This window comes from Corapipo altera, unplaced genomic scaffold (genome assembly GCF_003945725.1).
Source record: "Corapipo altera isolate COAL_440 unplaced genomic scaffold, ASM394572v1 1, whole genome shotgun sequence".
Classification (NCBI taxonomy): Eukaryota; Metazoa; Chordata; class Aves; order Passeriformes; family Pipridae; genus Corapipo; species Corapipo altera.
In genome coordinates, this window is record NW_020884873.1 from 13945929 (window position 1) to 13965489 (window position 19561).

Sequence of the window (19561 nt, forward strand, 5' to 3'; positions counted from 1 at the left end):
TACTTTTGAGCAACTTGTCAGCTGAACAATTCAGAATGCTAATGGCAAGACTTCACGCTCACGAATCAAGTCAATTTACTGCTGAAAAAAATCAAATAGAAAAATGACCATACTTCAGAAGCCTTTAAAATTAATATATTGTTAAGAAGGTGTCAAGACTGTTGATCTGCAGGCTGAAGTGTCCTGACTTCATTTATGCTATACTCAGTTTAAGCTGGCTGAGATCTGGTGATGAGCTGGAGCGTTTTCAGCCACTACGTGTGTCAGGGTATTTTTCTCTGGTGGTAGTGGGGAGTATGTCTTTCTCTCTCCCCACCCCCCACCTCTTTTTTTTTTTTTTTTTTGACCAGGACTTGCCATAGTTTGATGAAGCCCTTCTGTATTGAAGCAGGTGCCATCCCTCACAATGAACTGTGATCGGAAGGCAAGTGAACATGACTTTACTTCATTTCCAGCAACACCTTACATATCTTGAAGGAATATCCCAGAGTGCTTTTATCTCAATCTCTGCCCCTAGTTCCGGGATGGTTCTTTCTAGCCACAAGCAGGACTCGTGGAAGGAAAATGACGTCCTTAATCTGCTCGTGATGTAAACAGCTGTGAGTATCTGTGGAAGCAGAAAGTAGTTCTCTTTCCTGAAATGTAACTAAACACACAGCTTAAAGTTTTTCCTTTTCCACATAATTGATGACTTAGATATTGAAAAGAACCTGGCTTCATCCGTGAAGGATGCGATCATCTCTTGCAGCACAGTGCCCCCTAGCACTGCCTGCACACACTCATGCAGGATGGAGGGAAGAAGGCCACTTTGCTCAGTCAACAACACCTGCGGGACACGGCTTTCCCTGGGAATTTTCACACCAACTATTGACCCAGCCCAGTCATGCTTAGCTTGTGGGATCCGACAAGATCACAGCATGAAGTTGTGTGGCTGCCCAGTAAAGCAGAGAGATCCTTAATTGTGTTCAACAGTGTGTTTCTTGATGGAGGGCTGGAATAACATAGATTTCTTTATTTGGTGACATTAACCAAATGTGAACTCTAATTTTCTCATATGAAGATCAAGGTCTTTATTTTCTCCTTCTTTCTCCGCTACATTTTTTTTATGGCCATATAAGGCTTAAAGTTTTACCTGAGCAAAAGAGCAGAATGATAGGTTTTATTTTACTTTTTTCCCTTTGCAGTTTCTCCCATGCAGATAGGGCATAGAGCAGGAATTCAGAGAGAATTCTCCTTTCAGTTCCTTCATCAACTTTCTATGTTACTCTGACAACATTATCAATATTTTCTTATATAAATAAACACTCAGAATCCCTGCCTGTCCCTTCCAGACTTCACTTTACTAGTAGGTCTTAAAGAGGAGAGGCAAATATCAATATCTAATTGATATTATCAGAGGATAACATACAGAGGATAACATCTATTTACAGATGATAAAATGAATATACAGGGAGGTTAAATAATTTAACAAAGGCCTCGAGTAGGCCACTGGCCAGACTGAGCTTTCCTGAATATTATTTACCTGTAATTTACAAAAATAAGTCACTCTGGCTTCTGTGTGTGAAATGTACTCTTTAGATGGAAAATAAATATTATTTTTATTGTACAGTATTCAGTCCTGGTTGAAAAAACTGCATCTCTACTATGGTAAAGAAGTTAATCTCCTTAAAAAAGAATATTTAAGTGTCAAAAAAGCAGGTGAATCAGCTAAGTCTTGACCCAATACAGGCACTGCTACTCCAGGCAATAATAATATAGGCATTACAAAAATTTCTGGATCAACTCCCAAACAGTAATATAGAGAATAACAGTAAGCCTTGCCATACAAACAGTCTGCACAGCACCCCTTCCAAACAAATGTGCCCTACCTCTGGATCAAGTTGTGTCATTTCTTTTCATCCTATTACTTCCCTGGATTATATCTGAAAAGTGAACTAGTTCCTGCAATCAGCATAAACTTGGTGTAATTTTAACAAGCTTGGTCAGCCTCACTGTAAACAAGCTACTTCCATGCCTAGGAGGGCCCTGTGGAACGTCAGTAATTTCTAGTCTTCTTCCTCTCACATTTCAGAAATTGAGAAGGTGACTGAAGGGTTTCTTTTCTCAGAATGTGTCCTGCATCTGCGTACCATAGACACACAGCATTTACATAGCACCCAACAACTTAAAAGCTTATTACAAAGCATTTAGCTTGTTAGTCCTCAGAAGACACTGGAAAGATGTTATTATAGAAATGAAGAAACGTACTCAGAGGAGTTATTTGGCCAGAGAGCGAAGGGAGGTGGTGCTGGAGCTGTGATTATAATCTAGTTGTGTGTGGGCCAAACTCTCCCTTATTTACACCAGTGTCAGGTTCTGGAATAACTCCACTTCTCTCAGATATTGATCTGAGATTGTTGATAGACCAGGTGTATCATGATGTTGCTGATATCAAACTTTTTACAACAACAAAGAAAAAATGAGAGTGCCAGACACACCTAATTTTTCTTCCGTGTTACTCTGCTGAGGTTGGTGAAGTTGTTCCTTGTTTACACCCAGTGAGACTGAAATGACAGTCCATCCAATCTGATGGATTCAACTTCAGTTGTAGTACCTTGAACAGATAGTCCAGATACCTAAACTGTTTTTTGCACAGGGTTTCTCATATTGCAATTTGGGCCCAGTGATTCAGCCACTGATGTGTATAAATTGAATGACCTATTTAATGTCTCATACATACTTATATGACCCGTTAGCATCTCCGTACCATCTATTTTTTTCAGTGTGTTCACTAATACACATTCCTGAGCAGCTCCCATCACTATTATCCCATTACACAGGGATTTGAAGCACAGTGAGGCAAAGTTGTCACATAGGTTGTCTGTGTCACAGCAAGGATAGCAACTTGTGTTTCCCATTGTTGGCATTGTAACCTTGATCCCTACTGACAACACCCATCTTTGTCTATTGATGCTCCAAATAAAAGCCTATGCTTCCATAAAATGGGAGATTTTAATTTTATATGCATGGTATGATTAAAGAAAAGGTGTAGGCAGGCTATGCTTAACCCAGATGGAGCAGAATTGTAATTCTAAAGACTTGGCTGACTATTTAGAAATTTAGGACAGCTGGTCCCTGGCCTTTAATACCAGCATAATTTATAACTAGATATGCTTAAGTCTTGTAAACCCCGTGGAAAGTACTCTGACATTATATATACTGGTTTGATACTGTGATTAATCACCCCTCAGTCCCCTTTGCAGGATAATAAGGCTGTCTGTATCTTGCAGCTGGCAATCTCCTTCCTTAGAGTCCCAGCTCTCCTATAACATTTACATTTCTACAGCTGACAGAAATTTAAGGCTCCGAAAGGGGATAAGGCAAAACAAAACAAACATTTCTATAAATTCCGCTAAAGCTGCTCTGCTAAAATACACGTTGAGATTAAATGTTGGGAGTGCCTGAGTAGATACGACACTGCTTTTTCCAGCTCGATGTTAGCAGTGTATGACCCCTTTCTGTCCGAAAGCCCCGAAAAGAGCAAGCGATGGGTGATGGTGGTGAGGTGACAGAAGAAGGAGGATTAAAAACACGCAGGGCGACATTCTGGTTTACAGTTCAGCTAGGTCTTGTCCTTCTTTTCCTACGTCCCCTTTCCACTGCCTGTTGAAAGAGGAAAAGAAGCAGCACGGCGCACTTTTGAGTTTTCTGACCGCTGCCGGCAAAGCCCCTTGGAATACAGTGTCACCGCCGCCTTCAGCTTAAACTCAGCTTGCAAGACAGCACAGATGGTTTTCAAGGGAAACAGCCCAGGCTTTCCGAGCGAACCACAAACCCCGCGTGTGTTTTCCAGGAGCCCCTCCGCGCCCTGAGGAGCGGCGCGGGGCGGCAGGTCCTGACCGGGGTTGGGGGGGCCGGGACCGCCGGGGCACTGACGGCCTGGGGACGGACACGCAGAGGTACCGCCAGTACTGATGTAAGAGTTCCAACCCCCCGCGGCACCGGGGGACCGCGGGTCGCGGCCGGAGCCTCCCCCTGCCAGCGGGGCCCGCGGCGCCGCCGCCGCACGATTCCGTATAAGGCGCTGTGGCGGCGGCCCCGCCCCGGCCGCTCCCGCCGATGAGCTCATGCGGCGCTGCCATTGGCCGCGCGCGGCGGCGCCCCCGGAGCCCGAGCGGGCGCGATCCGGGCTATAACCGCGCGCGCCGGACCCGGCCCGCACCGCCCGCACCCGCCGCGCCTCAGCCCTGCGCGTCCCGCCGAGACAGCGCTGCCCTGCCGAGCCCGGCCAGAGACAGAGAGAGAGAGAGAGAGAGAGAGGCGCAGTGCAGGCTGCGGACGGGCAGGCAGCAGCGGCGCACGGGCTGTTTAGGGAGCGAGAGTAAAGTCAGGCGAGCGCAACAGCGGCCGCCTCCCGCTCCGCAGAAGTGAGGAGGCAGCACCTCGGGGGGCAACATGACGGCGTGGCTGAGCTTCCTCGCCGTGTTCCTCTGCAGCTGGAGCCTGCGGGACTTGGTGGTGGAGGCTTGCACTTGCGTCCCCATCCACCCGCAGGACGCGTTCTGCAACTCCGACATCGGTAAGTGCCGCCCGCGCCGGGAGGGCTCCCGGGCTGGGGGCAGCTGGAGAGTTCCCGGGACCCCGAGGGGGTGAGGGCGGCAGTCGGGCTGTCACCGCAAGGAAGTCCTCGTCCCTCGAGTCACCCAGTGAAGGCAGAGGTGCGGCGGGTTAAACTGGTGAGGGGGGACCCGACTTTTGAAGACCGGGTTTGGCTCCATCGCTGCCGCCTGGGTTGGTAAGAGGAGAGGCGTGTAGCGGCGGACCCCCGCCCGGCACTCCCAAGCCCCGTCCCGCGGCAGCCTCTCCCAGAAGTCCTTCAAAGAAATCAGTAGTTGTTGAAGTGGCATGTTTCCTACAGCGGGACAAATACGCAACTTGGAGATGTAGGCTGACAAAATTTCCTCCACAACTTGGTGACAAAAAGTAGGAGGCAGGATTAGGATGGGTTCTTCCAAGCCGGGAAACCGACCGTGGCGGCTGGTATGGGAGGTGCGGCTCACATAGGCTTGTGGTGCTGCGTCTGTAACTTTGGGGAAGGGCTGGAGAAGCAGATAACAAGTGTCTCCACACTTTCTGCTGTCATCTTTGGAGCTTCTGGGAAAGTTAAAACATTTTTATTGAATCCTGACTGACGTTCTCCGCTATGGGTTTTAGGATCCTTAGGGGTTAGCTACACTAACTTTAGGTAGGAGACAAAGACAACACCAAAAATCTCTGAGGAGATGGTAACAGAGACTGATCTCAAGTTCTTTGGTTTGTCTGTAGACAAGGATGGTTAACAAAATATGGTTACTGCTTGTTAAGTGTTCTGTGGCAAAGTATATGAAATCAAATAGTGGTGTCCTTTGAGTTAATACTGGACACATGTCCATGTAATGGTAAATCCAGGCTGTCACTTCAGCAGTCGTGAGTGGATGGCACAAGTGAAGCCTCTTACCTTCTCTGTAGGTTGCCTTAGTAGCACAACATAAAAGGGGCTTGAGGGACTTTGCACTGATGGTACCCACATGGTACTGACTCCAAGTGGAGTCTGCAAAGAAGTCCTTCTGGCAACTGCTATGAAAGTCAAATAGAAAATAATCGTTACTGCAGCAGAACACCCATAGCTATGAACCCTGCCGGTGGCTCTTTCAAGTTAGATTTTTTTGCCAGTAAGCTTGGCTGTCTCTTGTCAGAGAGAGTTCTTCTACAGAAACTGTACTTATGCCTGGTTATTCATGTCTAGTTTATATAGTGTGTCTGCTCTTGAATGCCAAAAACCCCATTACATGTTAATAGTGCTAGGAAGGTTACAGTTTGCTTCAGTGATGATAGCCTGAAGAACATTTATAAAATAGTTTTATACTGGCAAATTCTTCCCGAAAACTGCAGTATTCAAGGTTCTGTTGCTGTTTTCATAGTTGGGATCAACAAGTGTGCCATCTAAGTGGCAACTGCCAGAGATATTGTCCTTTCTGTGAAAGGGAGACTGAGAAACCATTTTTCTACAGCTAAAGCTGATAGCAGCACATGGTCTTCATTAGCTGCATTTTGGGAGAAGGTCTACTTTCTTGCACTGATTAGGTCATGTTATACTAGATTAAGAGTAGTTTTCAGTTTAATTCAACTTCTAAAATGATGTTAAATAAATTTTTGTGATGAATATACACAGTGTATTTTTACTAGATGCGTAAGTGACTAGGAGTATAGTAAACTATGAAGTTTCATGTAACATTGCTCCTAAGCTTTAGGGCACAAAGTCTTTCTGTTTTCTACTCTGATTTTTGATTGAGTTCAGAGTCATTTCCTTCATCTTTCCTTTCTCTCTTCTGGACTCTTAATTATATCTCAAGCCTTGGCTTTGCTCTAAGACATAGAGCAAAAAGTTGATGTCTGTGGGGCTGCCATGCCTTCAGACATCAGAGCAATGCAAGGGAGGAGAAGCATGAGGGGAAAAAGCAACTTGTTCCAGTAGATGATTTGAATGCAAGTTTGGTTAAGACTGCAGCTTGGTGATGGGTTGAAGCAACAGTAAATCCTTATGTTTGCTAGAACTGTCTGGAAAATGTGATGTTTCTGTAGGCTGATTTTAGTAAATGCTGTCATGTTCTTCATATGCGGAAAGGGAAAAAAGCCCACTAAAGCTTTCTGGCTCTGGAGGAGTTAATCATCTCCATGGAAACTGATGGCAGTGTACTAGTGCAGTGTTTAGACAGACTAAACTACACGCTGGGTTATAAAACACATTGTGGGGAAGAAAGGGACTTGGCAGCAAGTTTTTATCGCTCTTGAAACTCCTGACAAAATACCAGCTCTGAAGGGAGGAGTCAGTGCAGTAAGAGCTGGAGCAAAAGAGGCTTTTAAAATAGCTCCTAAAACAATACAAGAAATTAACTAGCTAGGTGGCAGCCTTGGAGAGGCTTTTCATCTTCAGAAGCACTGAATTTTGAAGAAGGAAAAAACTTTTAGTTTAGGATTGTGGTGCAAACTTTTACTGTTGGTGTTGCGTGCCTAGCCAGTGAAGTCTTACTGTCAGGTTTATTCTCTTCTTCCTTTGATTTTTCATCTTCCAGTGGCTCTGTTCTGGTGCTCCCTCCCAACCCTGCAGTCATTAGAAGGTTTTAATCTTTACAGAAACAGATGGTCAAATAAACCCATTGGAAAGGGTAGGATTTCTGTATGTACATCCTTTGAAAGTGAAGGCTGTGGTCTTCTAAAGGAAGCTTGGACTTCATACATAATAATTTTTTTTTTTAATTAAAAAAAGGGGGGGGGGTTAAAAAAAAAAAAAAAAAGAGGCACTACTGCCAGACTGGTCATAAGGGGTCTTTTCACTCAACCTGATTGTTCCAGCATGATGAATGGAGCAAAAATGAAGAGGTGTGTCTTATCTGGCCCTCCGAGGTCAATAAATAATAAAATTGCTGTTTTAACTCTTGGCTTTCTTTCTTAACTGGATCAATAAGTGCCAGAACAGGCAGTACAATAATTAGACAAACTGCAACTGCTATGACTTGCCATCTGAACTTTACTTCCTCCACTCCCGCCCTCTGCCTACGACCCCTTCCAGATGTGAATATTTTTCTTTTGTTTGAATTAGGGGATCTTTTGAAAGAACAGACACCAGGCATGCTTTGTTCCTTTGTGACAAAGCTGTGACATTTCCAGCTGGACATAGCTGACATGAAAGGGACTTGTTTGTCCTTTTTTTTTGCAGGAGCAGCAGGAACTTTTGAATTTGGCTGCTGAATGTTGAATTCATAGGTTTGGAAAACACCTCCTGCCTGGTACCCTCTGCCCCACATCCCCTTTCAAAAACAAAACAAAAGGAGGGGAAAGTATGTGATATTGTGATTTGACAAATGAGTCTGCAAGCGATAAAGTACTTTGTCCACTCCACACCTATCTTACTTTCATCTTGTGCATATACTTTAGAAAAGAGCTGTGGCACTATTAACTGTCTCTTACCTAAGTTCAAAGGTGCTCAAAATTCCTTTGTATGGTTTGTGTTGGGGGAAGAAATACCTGTTTCAGCAAGGGTACCAGTGGGTAGTGCTCCTGTCTGTTCTAAAAAGCCTGTTTGGATGAGTTGAGGTTGACAAGCTTTGGGGAGGTGAAGGTAAGCTCTTAAGAGTCCCTTGGTGGAAGCCATTCTTCACTCCATCCTCCTATGCCCATAGCACTGAGTTCACAACACCTGCAGTGGCTCCCATCCTTCGAACTGAGAACATGATAGGAGAAGAGGAAGAAAGAAAGAGCAGAGAAGGAGAAAGCTATGGAATTTGCTTGGCCCAGAGGCTAAGCACCTAATTGAAAACCTGCCCTTTCACTGGTTTCCTTGAATTGATCATTCCACCTTCTCACTAAAAAGCTGAAAGTGATATGCAGAACAACTTGATCATAAGTGAGATTTTGAACATGGGTTCTTTACTTTGAAGTAGACTCTGTAGTGAGGTCACATGTGCTGTCTTAGCTTTTAAGGCAGACAGGTAAGGTCTGCCAAGTTAGTTTAAAAGTTAAAATAAACTAGCTCCAATTAATTATACCAATCTTTTGAATTGAGCTGAATGTAAAACAATTTTTTTGAGCTACCTGTTGTGGTAATGGTTGCAAAAGTGTTGTATCCACTTTGGAATCAGACTTTTCTTGAGGAAGCAATGATGTGGTTTTATTTTTAGACTGAATTTCCCTTTGAGGCATTTTAGAAGCAGGAAATCTGAGAAGTGTCCTGTAAAGCTTAACAAAATTAAAAAAATAAAGTACTGCAAATTTCATTTTACGTGGGAAGAAATTGAGGAGATTTGTTTAACTTTTATGAAATTCCAATGTCCCTGGTAAAAGCTGTGGTGAAAGAGAGTATTCCTTGTGCCTAGTCATGTCTTCTGGCAGAAAGATGGCCATTCTCAACTGAATTGTTCTATTTAGCAGAAGCGGAGATATGATTTGCTTCTTTGTGGGTTTTTTTTGTTGTTGTTGTTGGTTTTTCTTTGTTTGGATATTTGCAATTTTAAGTCCATATGAGAAGAGGGAGATCACCTTGTCGGATCTAGAGTAAGTCACTTCTCCAGATGTATGTATTAAAAAATAAAAGTGGTGGAAAGTACTGTTTGGAAGATGTAGTGCAGAATGTTATATCTTCTTACTATTGCATATGCTTACTCCTTATTTCTTGCAGGAAGTATCTCCAGCGAGAACTCTGAGCCAGCGGAGAGCCAGATGTTCTAACATTAAGGCTTGGAGCTCTTTGCTTTATGTAGACATTTCTTGTAATTTTCATTAATTTCCCACATGATCTTTAGAACTCTCCACCTGCCAATTGCTCTTCTAATATTTCTGGAAAGAAGTGGGCTGGTGGGAACATAGTTATATACAGCCATATGCAGTACTAGTATCTTTTAGCTTAGAAAAAGTTTTCATATGGGTTTGGGAAGGACCTGCTTTATTCATGTCTGTTTTTGAGGATGAGCAGATTTGATTGTTTGACCACAAGAGAAGTGGCACAAGGTGACAAGTTAATTGTCAGCTTCATCAGTGCACTTCCCATTTTCCAAGACACTAAATGCCATTAGTCCTGCACTTTCAGAGTTTCTTAGATATGGCAACTGAATTTGCATGTGATGAAATGGGTCTCTGTACTCAAGCTCAATCCTGGCTGTGGTGTGTGGGACCAAGAATTTTTAGTAGGAGCACTTGGTGAGTCACCTTGGCCTTAACTGGATGTTAAAACTGTTAAGATGAAAACTTAGTTTTAAGATGCAACAGTGTTGTCTGAGGTCATATTTCTTTTTCCTCACAGCTCCAATACCATGTGGTGCTCTTATGAAGCCCAACCAAGCATGTATCACTGAAGAAAGGAAGCCCCTTTGGTCTGGGCAGGGGGTCTTGTCATTAAATGAAACTTCCACCAGATGCTTTCTGGAAGTTTGTAAGAGCTAGTAAACCTGAAAGGACAGCTTGGTTTGAGCTAGCAAGCAAGACCAGGCAAGCAGGGTTTGCCAGCTCTGAACCAGATTAAGCTAAGGAACTTATTTTTGGTCCCAATAATGTCTGCAGTGCCTGTGTTTGAGTTTCCTTTTAATGATGATATTTATTTTTTTTCAGTTCAAGATGAAGAGGCTTTTACTCTAATGTGCTGCTTATTGCTCTAGACTTTCAGGGTATGATTCGGTCTTTCATATGATGATATAAAGTGGAAGCAAATTATACCGGTGAAATGAAGTAGTACACAAGATGAGAGGAAAATTGTGCCTTGAAGCACCAATTAGTTAAGCAAATGCAGAGTTCGTTAAACTTAAAGGCCTATTGTAGCTCATCTAAACCTCTGAAGAACCTCCACATGTGACACTTGAAATTCTACTGGTATAACTTTATTGGACTCTTACTACTCTATAAGCTAGCTACACCTTTCATAGACTCCTCTGGCACAAGGTTGATCAGAGCAGTTGACTACATTTGGAATTGTTGCAAGACTGTTTCAACTTCTCCGCAGCTTTGTGGCACTTGAACACTCCTTGCAGATTGCAGAGCTGAAGGTCAACCTTTTTGGTAGCACTCTGTGTAGAAGTACTCAGGGTACGTGGGAGGGATGGACACTGCTGGGGCTTTTACCACCGCTCTGCTGCCAATGTTATTTGCCCAAAGTGGGCTAAGTCCTTGTTTAAAACTAGGGCTAAACTGGATTTGCTTTGGAATAGCTTGAGAAAAGAATGTTAACTGGTGAATTTCAAACTTCTGCAGTTTGAAAGTATTAGGCTGGTGCTGGACCTGAGGTAAATGAGACCAAGGTGGGTTAAATGAATTTGTACCCTCTTATACATGATCTAAAATCTTATCAATATGGAGAAGAAATACTGAACCAGCCTTGTAACTTGTGTAAAGCAGGTGCATTGCCACTTGTCTCACCAGTATTTCACCGTCTTTTATCAGAGTTGGATTTGACTCGATCATTTCAGGTTTCTGAGAGGAATGTTACAAACACTAGAGAGCTTAAAAACTATTGCCAAAACCAAAGTTAACTTTCTACTGTAATGTGAAGTAGTTCTCTTGGGTGATCAGAGTGAAGATGTAGTGCACTAACTGGCAGTGTCTAATAACATAAAAATGCAAGTAGTTTTACATAACCCTGATTAATTAATTTATTTAAAACTCCTGCCAGCTAGAAAAGATTCTGGGAGTCTTCTGGAAACAAGGTAGAAGTCTCTTGAGTTGCATGCTAGAAAAATTAGTGTTGACTATGAATAGTCTAAATTCCTGCTAATGTTTATATAAGAGCTCTCCAAAGGGCAGTTTCAGACCTTAGAAACAGTATACAGACAATAAAACTCAAATAGCAGAGAGATGCATATGCAAAAAATAACAGCAAACCTCATCAAACATCAGCTGTGGTTTGCTTGAGATGCAGAATCTCACTTTTATTTTATTAAGAAGAAAGGAGGTGATTTGAGGTGTCCCTCTTGAGACTGAAATGCACCAGGAACCAGCAGAGAGAGCAGTGGCTGGGGAGAATGTCAGGGAGGCCATTGTCAACTTAGGGACACAACTTGGGTTGTGGTATTGGGGAACTAGAGGTCTGTGTTGACAGGCTCAAGTTGAAAAACTTCTGTCTTTGTTACAGATGGGGGAAGAGAATGACCACAGCAATAGGTTCAATGGGAAAGTCGTAATGGGATAAGGTATTTAGGAGATGTAGGAGTGACAAAGGCCTTCCAGAGATTACTCTCAGAGTATAAGGAGGAGCGAAGGGTTACTGTGGAAGTTAGAAATGCAGTTTGGAAGCATTGATGAAGAACTAGATGCAGGCTGGTCAAGACTGGAAGAGTCACTAGCTGTGGCACATGGTAGGCCACCCCATCTGGAACTATGTGAACTAGACTGGGCATGCCTAAGGTGGATCCTGACCATCCAGGAGGATGAATGTATACTTGGGCTTCAGGGAACACATAAGGAAGAGAATCTACACAAAACAGTCTGATACTCTACTGATAGATCTCTAACAGCCTTTAGTAGGTTGATTTCTGACTGGCTTTGAAAAACTCTGGTTGTATGGACTGGCCATGGTCAGAGCACATGCACTTTACTCTAGCTGGACTCTAGCCAAGCTGTTGCCTTCCTCCATTCAGATAAATGCCAAGTTCCTTCAAATAGCCCTTCAAGAAATGCAAGTTGCATGAGTGTGTGTGCAAGGGCTTGGCCTTTTATTTTTGCCAGGTGAGTTATAAGGAAGATACTGCTTATCTGGAAAATGATGTAGATTGTGCAGCAGCAGAAGCAAATGAAATTAGGCCAGGTATAACATGTCTGGAGGTACTTCTGATATATATGGTGTAGTAACGTGCCCCACTGCAGTCAGGAAATAAAAGGAGAGTGTGCAAATGGCAGAGCCATCATTGTTCAACACGTATTTGTTATTGGTTCTGGGGAAAAATACACATTCTGATAAAAAAATCTACAATCCTCCTTAGATGCCCATCTGTTTTTAAAGTGTCAGAGCACAATTCTGTTGGTTCTTAAAAGTTTAGAGCTAGTTTATTGGGGAGGTAAAAAAGATACGTTAAAGGGCCCAAGGAGGAAAAAGAGACCCTATAGATTTTTCACTTCTTAATTCCTTGACTTTGATGTGAAAAGGCCCAGCTTTCTGCTGGCCTGCATAATCACTGATACTTCAGCAAAGCAGCTGTAAATTGTACCAAACTTGCACAATGCTTACATGGGTAGTAATGGCTACACCAGGTGCAACAGCATGAAGGTAACACATTTCTTGCTTTCTACTGATTCATTAAAATAAAAGGAAGTTGCATAACGGCATGTAGGAAACAGGAGTTCTGCTATTCCACAGGGCTGTATTCAGTGACCCAAGCTCCTGCTGGCCTACAGTGAAGGACTTGAATTTTAACTCCCTCATGCTGCATTGTAATTACAGTATGGGAACTCAACATCTGTTTCCTTTTCTCCATGTTTTCCTCAGTATTGGGTGTTTCTGCAGTGCAGTCTGCAGGGAGGCCTGCTGGCATTATGTTAGTCTGTTAATTTTCTATAGAAGAGCACTGGAGCATTTTTTCAGACAGCAAGTTCAATCTCTCATGTTCAGTGAGTACATGAACTAGCAAAGATCTTGCTCTTCTGATGTTTAATCAGCCCTCTCAAATTTCATGGATCAGATGTAAATAGGAAGCTCCCCCTCTAGTGAGCAGGTTTTGTTGTTGGTCTCCAAACAGTTAAAATATGAGGGAAAAAATGTGCTTGCTTGTACCAAGACAGGAAAACCACAGAATGGAAAACTTCCGCTTAACTTTGAAAGACAGGAAATGGCTGGTGTTGGAAAGGGAACAGGTAGAGGAGGAGTGAGCCAGAGGATATCTGTAGAAAACCAGCTATTCCCCAGATACTTCTCCTTCAGCTCTGTGTTCTTTTTGGGGATGGAGTTCCAGGCTGGCCCCCATGTTCCAAGCCCTTTATACACTTTCCAAGGACTCACCCCAGTTCCCTACTTCCTGCCTCTTCTGACACTACTATAAATATCCTGCCTGCCTTGCATAGGTCCAGAGAAACACACATTGCAGATTAAAGGGAAGTGAGGTGACAGTATGAAAGAGCTTTTAGATCAGCTCTTGTGAAGTGTGAGATTGCTGGGTCCCCTGCTTTAAATGTCTTTAAGAGTGAAACATCCTCCTTGTTTATCATACTCACCTCTGGGATACACAGGTCTGTTTCTAAGTAAATTATTTCCTCCACTAAATAATATGCTACATATGGTGCAGGACTAAAAGCTGAAAAAATTTCTGGTATTTTGGAGAATGTAGGGTGGGGAAAAGAAGGAACAGGAGACACTAGTTGCAAGACCACACTGCATGCAGAAGTATAGCACTTGCAGTAATGAATATCTTAAATGCTTTGGTGAAGTAGATCAGTCCAAGAGGAAATAAAACAGCAAAGTGATCCCTGGGGCACTTAAGTAGCCATCATGTACAGTACTTCAATAGCCACAAAATACCCAGCCCTCCCTCAGCATCCCGCAGGGCAAAAATTACAAACCCAGAGAAGTGTGGGAAGATAAGGGCTGCAGTTCCTGTGCAAGAACTTCAGTATTGCAAATGATTGTGCTGGGGTGAGGGCAGGATGAGTTCTTAAGCCCTTTGTTTTACTTCTCTAAATATGAAGAGCAGCACCTGTCCCTTTTTTCTTATTTTTTTTCTTTTTTATCCCCAAGGGGGTGGGGATTAAGGATTTAGTTGGTTATTTCCTTAGAGGATCAAGATAAAAAGAGACTTCAATAAGTCTGTTTCTATCTTCTCTACAGGCAGTATATTTTCAATAGAATTAAGCAGCTGTCTTGCTTTCCCCCACTGCATAACAGTTTGCAGCTTTACAGAGAAGCACAGAAATAGAGGATTCTACAATATCAGGCAGAACTCCTGGGTGGTACTTTAAGAGACCCCAAATTATCACAGGAAGGTTTTAGTGGAATATTATTCATTCAGAGAGAGGCTTGACTAGATCTGGTGGCAAGTAGCCAATGACCCTTATCAGTATGTTACCTTTAATACCTTTACTTTGGAACAAGCACCCTGAGGCAGAACTTGTGATAGTGAGTCTTATACATCATCCAGCTAGGCTGGAGTTTTGATGCTGATAAAATATACTTCATGGGGGATACTCTGATTTTCCCCCTTTTGAGGCTCTCATCTTAATTGCTTGTAATTAGAGATGAATTCAAACCCTGCAGTTTTAAATTCCTTCTAAAACTAGAGTAATTTGTTACTTCAATTCTGGAGTCTATTTTTCTTATCAGGATGAATGTCTAACCTGCCTCCCACATGCATTCTAAATTATAGCTATCTCTTGAGTTTCCCAGAGTATTCTGTTTTGCTCTTTTTCTGTTTGACTGGGAGGCCAACAGGATGAGAATCATGTATTTACTCATATTTTGTTCTGAGAATTCTCCTGATGCCAAATAATTACAAGACTCTAAGGCTAGGACTAATAAATACTTGTGTTTCAGAGCCCTACATCACTCTGTGTTGTGCAGCTCAGCAGGAGCCTGCTGGAGTAGCACTGCCAGCTTGATCCCAAGGAGATTTGTCCTTTCCAACAGACCGACACTTTTGAAAAAACAGCAAGCAAAGTGGGAAGAAGGTCCTTACTGGCCTTCATTCTAATGCCATGTTTAAATTGATTGAAGAAATGGTGTAGGTTGAGAGCAACAGACAGCACCTGTCTGGTGTATTTGGCTGTATGGGAAACAAAGCTTTCACTAGTACCGGAAAGTTTTCAAGCCAATAGGTTCCTTCCTGTCAGTGCAAGATCTCATGTTTGTTTCTGAATGCCCTTCTCTCAGACTGATTTACTCCAGTACTAATGGCTGTTGGAAGAGCTGAGTAAAGGAAAGCACAAGGTCTGTCTTTCTCTCCTGTCTCAAACTGCTTTCCTGTTTGTCTCTTATGCAGTATGGCATCTTGGTCCATTGACGTAAACTTTGTCCTTTGTGATGTTCAAAGCTCTTGTCTTCTGAAGTTGACATTCCATACACACATCCTGCCTAGGCAGTCTTTTTGAGACAGGATTCTAGGGTGGTAGTTGTCTTGGCACACACAGAGGTTCACATTTTTGTGCAGGTTCTATGTTTGTTCATCAAACTATCGTAAGTTCAGCACATGACAGGGTTCCTTCCAGCACATACTCCTCAATATACGTGTGGACCAACAAGGAAAGATCAACCAAAGCTGTTACTGAAATAATGTGGTGGAGCTTTGAGGCAGCATCACTAGGTTGCACCATTGAAAAATATGGGAAAGGCAGTTTTTGTTTAAAATAATGCCCAGGTCCTGAACGGGAGAGAAAGAATTCAGAGGAATTTTCTAAGAGGAATTGCTTAGCCCACATGGCTCCCTCCTCTGTTGAAATCCATCAGAGCTTGCTGCACTCCTCTTAACTTGGGCATTTAGAATCAAAATGCTGATGTATGTTGTTTCCTCACTGAATTTTAGACTATATCTCTTTTTTTTCTACTTTTTTCCTCACATGAACATCTCTGCTAGAGTTGCTGCAACATGCTGTATTGTCATAAACATACTGAAATTTAGTGATGTGGGCAGTCAGTGTGCACAGGGATCAACAGAGCTGTAATGGCTAAAATAATAAAAAAAATAATCTTGTTTCTGTATTCCCAAAGTAATTTCCCTTGGCAAAGACCAAGCGTTAAATGGAACTATACACTCATAGTGTAGCTAGCTGCATGTTTGCCTGCCAATTTAATAGCAAGAGCAAGAGGATCTGTAATCCTTTTACCCGGAAAAAGAAAACTATGTTTTGGTGAGATTTCAGTATAGTGATAGCAGTTTCAGATCCATTTTGGTTATAGAGTGTATCACCAGAAAGCTAAAACGGACAGAACCAGGCAGTGCCAGTCTGCTTTCTGCAGAAACAGTAATGTTTCAGCTATTCAGGATTATATTTCTTCCGTGCCCTGTTTGGAAGGTGGCAGGGAATTCCTTACTTGTCTTGGTGCGTTTTCTCTAAAATCCCTTACCAGAAAATGTTACTGCAATCTGTGGCAATGAGAATGTAATCTGTGGCTGGTTTGCATAGTTGGATAATTTGTTGGTTTTGTTTTTAAGCCAATTGGTGACTCTCTGAGGCTAGCACTGCTCCAAATCTTATTAATAGCAGTCCTTGACATTTTAGAGGTTTTATCTTTTCATTATGATTCATACATGCTCATTTCTGAATTTGCTAATGTGCACTTGCGCTTCCTCAGCTGCCTTGCTCATGGAAGGAAGCAGTGGAAGGAAATAGGGTACACCAACAGCCTGGTTTCATTAACTGGGGTTCTGCTTATCCCACAGAATATTAGCAGTGAACATGTAACTCTGCATTGGTAAGCCCCACCTCTGGTTTTTCTCAGGGGGAAAAAAAAACCCCCGTGTAACTATTTAACTATTCTTAGTTGGTATATTAAGTGTGAAATTAAGCAGTTCCAAGGAGATGAACAACTGCTATTCAGAGGGAGTGCCTTTACGCTTGTTTTCTCCTCAGAGCCTACAACAGTCCAGTGTTCTTGACTCAAAAGTGTACCCTTTGGGGTAGGGGAAAATCAGAGCCGAGCAAGGCTGCTAAAACCCCAGGCTTAGACGTGTGCCTCGTGTGCCTGTGTGTACATCTTGCAGTTCAGTGGTGACCCTGATGACTTCTTGAACTTTTAATGACAATGCAGCTGTCTGTTCATGGTGCTAATTAATCCAAAAGCTGATTCCTCCCTCCCCCTCGTTATCCATTCCGTGAATGAGATGTGAAAACAAGGAGACGACTTTTCCCGTGCCCTTAGGGCTGTCTGAGCCTGGCAGCAGTGACCCTGCTTGAGTAGAACTGAAAGAGCTGCTGCGCAATGGCCCATACTCCTTTTTAATGGGTTATTAAGATTCCACCTTCTCCCCCCCCCTCCAGTCCTGTTACAGTTTGGAGCGATGGCACTTGGGGGAAAACAGCTGCAGGAATAACTTTGCTTTTGGAAAGCCAGAGACAGCTGCTTAGTTTTTAAGGCTAGGGATTCCTCCGCTACTTATTTAGGGCCTGATCCCACTCCAGTTAGAATCAGTGGAAAGATTCCCACTGGGTTCTGCAGGCAGTTGAAGGAAGCAGCTTCAGGAAGCAGCCTGCAATCAAACAATACTGCTTCAAAATGTTGGAAGCAGCTAGAAAGAAAAAAGAGAGTAGGAAGGCATTTATCACAGAATTGACTTTCTGACTTGCCTGCAGTCTCAAAGTACAAGCACTCAGCAGACCAGTGTTTTACAGGAGGAACAGGTTGAATTAGTGATTGTGGTATCCTAAGTTGCTTTTAAAAAATAGCTCTAGTATGTCTACGTTCATTTACAGTCTGCAGTGTTGACAGACTTTTATTGGCACAGTGAATTAAAGGACTGATCTTTGATGCTGAATGCTGATTTTAGTTTAGATACTCTGAGATCATGGAGGATAATGGCTTACTTTTTGAAAATATGCCAGTTCTCAGCACCTACAACTCTCATTGGTATGAATTTACTTGCCACTTCTGAAAAATGAGGAGAAAAATGGAATTTACTCTTGCTTCTGTCATTCGAGATTGTTGTTGTCACCTCTGATTTATACAGTGAAAGAGAAGTCTAAAAACTTGCTGGAGAGAGTCAGAATTTCTGTTCCATAGAGAATTTTGAAATGGTGGAAATTTATTCCATCCGAAATGTGAGGGAAAATGAAAATTTTCAGCATGGAATTTTCTGGGAAAAGTGATTCAGAAGCATCTGAATATAATGTTTTGAAGGGTTAATTCCAGATGTCCATTTTGAATGAAGGTTTATTTCATATGAACATTAAGACTTCAAGTGCAGTTGAAGAGCATTGCTGATTCAGGATCAAAATAGGTCTCAGTTTTTCTGAAAGGAAACCTGAAAAACAGTTTCGCTGAAGTTGATACTTTCCTTAGAAATTTGTGACTTAAGTAAAGCCACATTTCCTGACAGTAAGAAGTCTTTTCAGAAACATCCCTGATGGTTTAACAGTAACAGCCTCCCCTTCTGGAAGTGCTGATTTTGATCAGGTTACATGCTACCTCTCAAGCTGAGAAAGATTCCAATTCATTAGTCCTTCAAGGGTTTATAGTTAGCTTTTTCTGAATGCTGAGAATTCCCTTTAAAACACAAAGCTAGATACCTTTTGCTTGCTCCAATCCTTGTCAATGGGCGGTTCTCCCGGGGTTTGCTGCATTAATGAACAAACGAGTTTGCTTTGTGGTTGTGTTGCTGCCAGTGGACTGAGACGAGGTATTTCCCCTTGTATTTCTGTTAGTTCCCTCCCTGTCAATGTTTAAACAAGCTTACACCTGTGTTCCAGGTGCGAGCTTAACTGGAGCCCTGAAAAGCTGACTCTTGGGAGGGTGGTTCATTACATTGCCAAATAGTCCTGTTATAGCAGTGTCTCAGGAGACCTAGACAGGCAGGAAGCAGTCAGGCTTGGTGTATACCCTGGAAATGATTACCTTTATCTGTAAACATTCAGCAGTGCAGTATTCAGAGAACTTCTGCCTCCCAAACAGTTAATGGGCCTTAGAGCATTCAGAAATAGCCATCACTTTGCCAGGGCAGCTGTGAAATGATTATCCAACCATATCTTGTGACCTTTAGTTTGTTTTTGGTTTTTGGGTTTTGGTTTTTTTTTTTTTTTAAAGTTACAGGGACACCTAAGAAGTGATACTGGAATGTAAGCTTACCTCCCCCAGACTGGAAATTTGTGAGAGTTTTCAGTAAGAATGGAAGCTCTCTAACTTGAATAGCACAGATGAGCTAAGTGACTGGTACATTCACTTGAAGTAAATCTCCATCGGATTCATATGGTCAGACTTGAGAATTTCCATTTAAAACCCATTATTTATCAATAATGGCTAAGAATAGAACAACATGGGTTAGTCTTGAATTTGTATAAGTATTTGTCATGCAAATAAAGAAGTCAACAACTGGTTTTAGACAGGCACTGTAATCATTCAGTGTATTCTCTGTGCTTACAGAAGTCTAGC

General features: G+C 42.5%; 2 protein-coding genes across 3 annotated transcripts in view; one reads left to right on the forward strand and one right to left on the reverse strand.

Moving 5' to 3' along the window:
- SYN3 (synapsin III) overlaps window positions 1–19561 on the reverse strand; it is a 203526-nt gene that overhangs the window by 88438 nt on the left and 95527 nt on the right. The window lies entirely within an intron of this gene.
- TIMP3 (TIMP metallopeptidase inhibitor 3) overlaps window positions 4202–19561 on the forward strand; it is a 33318-nt gene continuing 17958 nt past the window's right edge. Inside the window, exon 1 of the mRNA XM_027657302.1 lies at window positions 4202–4558. Within this exon, the coding sequence (XP_027513103.1) occupies window positions 4435–4558 (124 nt within the window). The 5' untranslated portion in view covers window positions 4202–4434. The remainder of the gene's footprint in view (window positions 4559–19561) is intronic.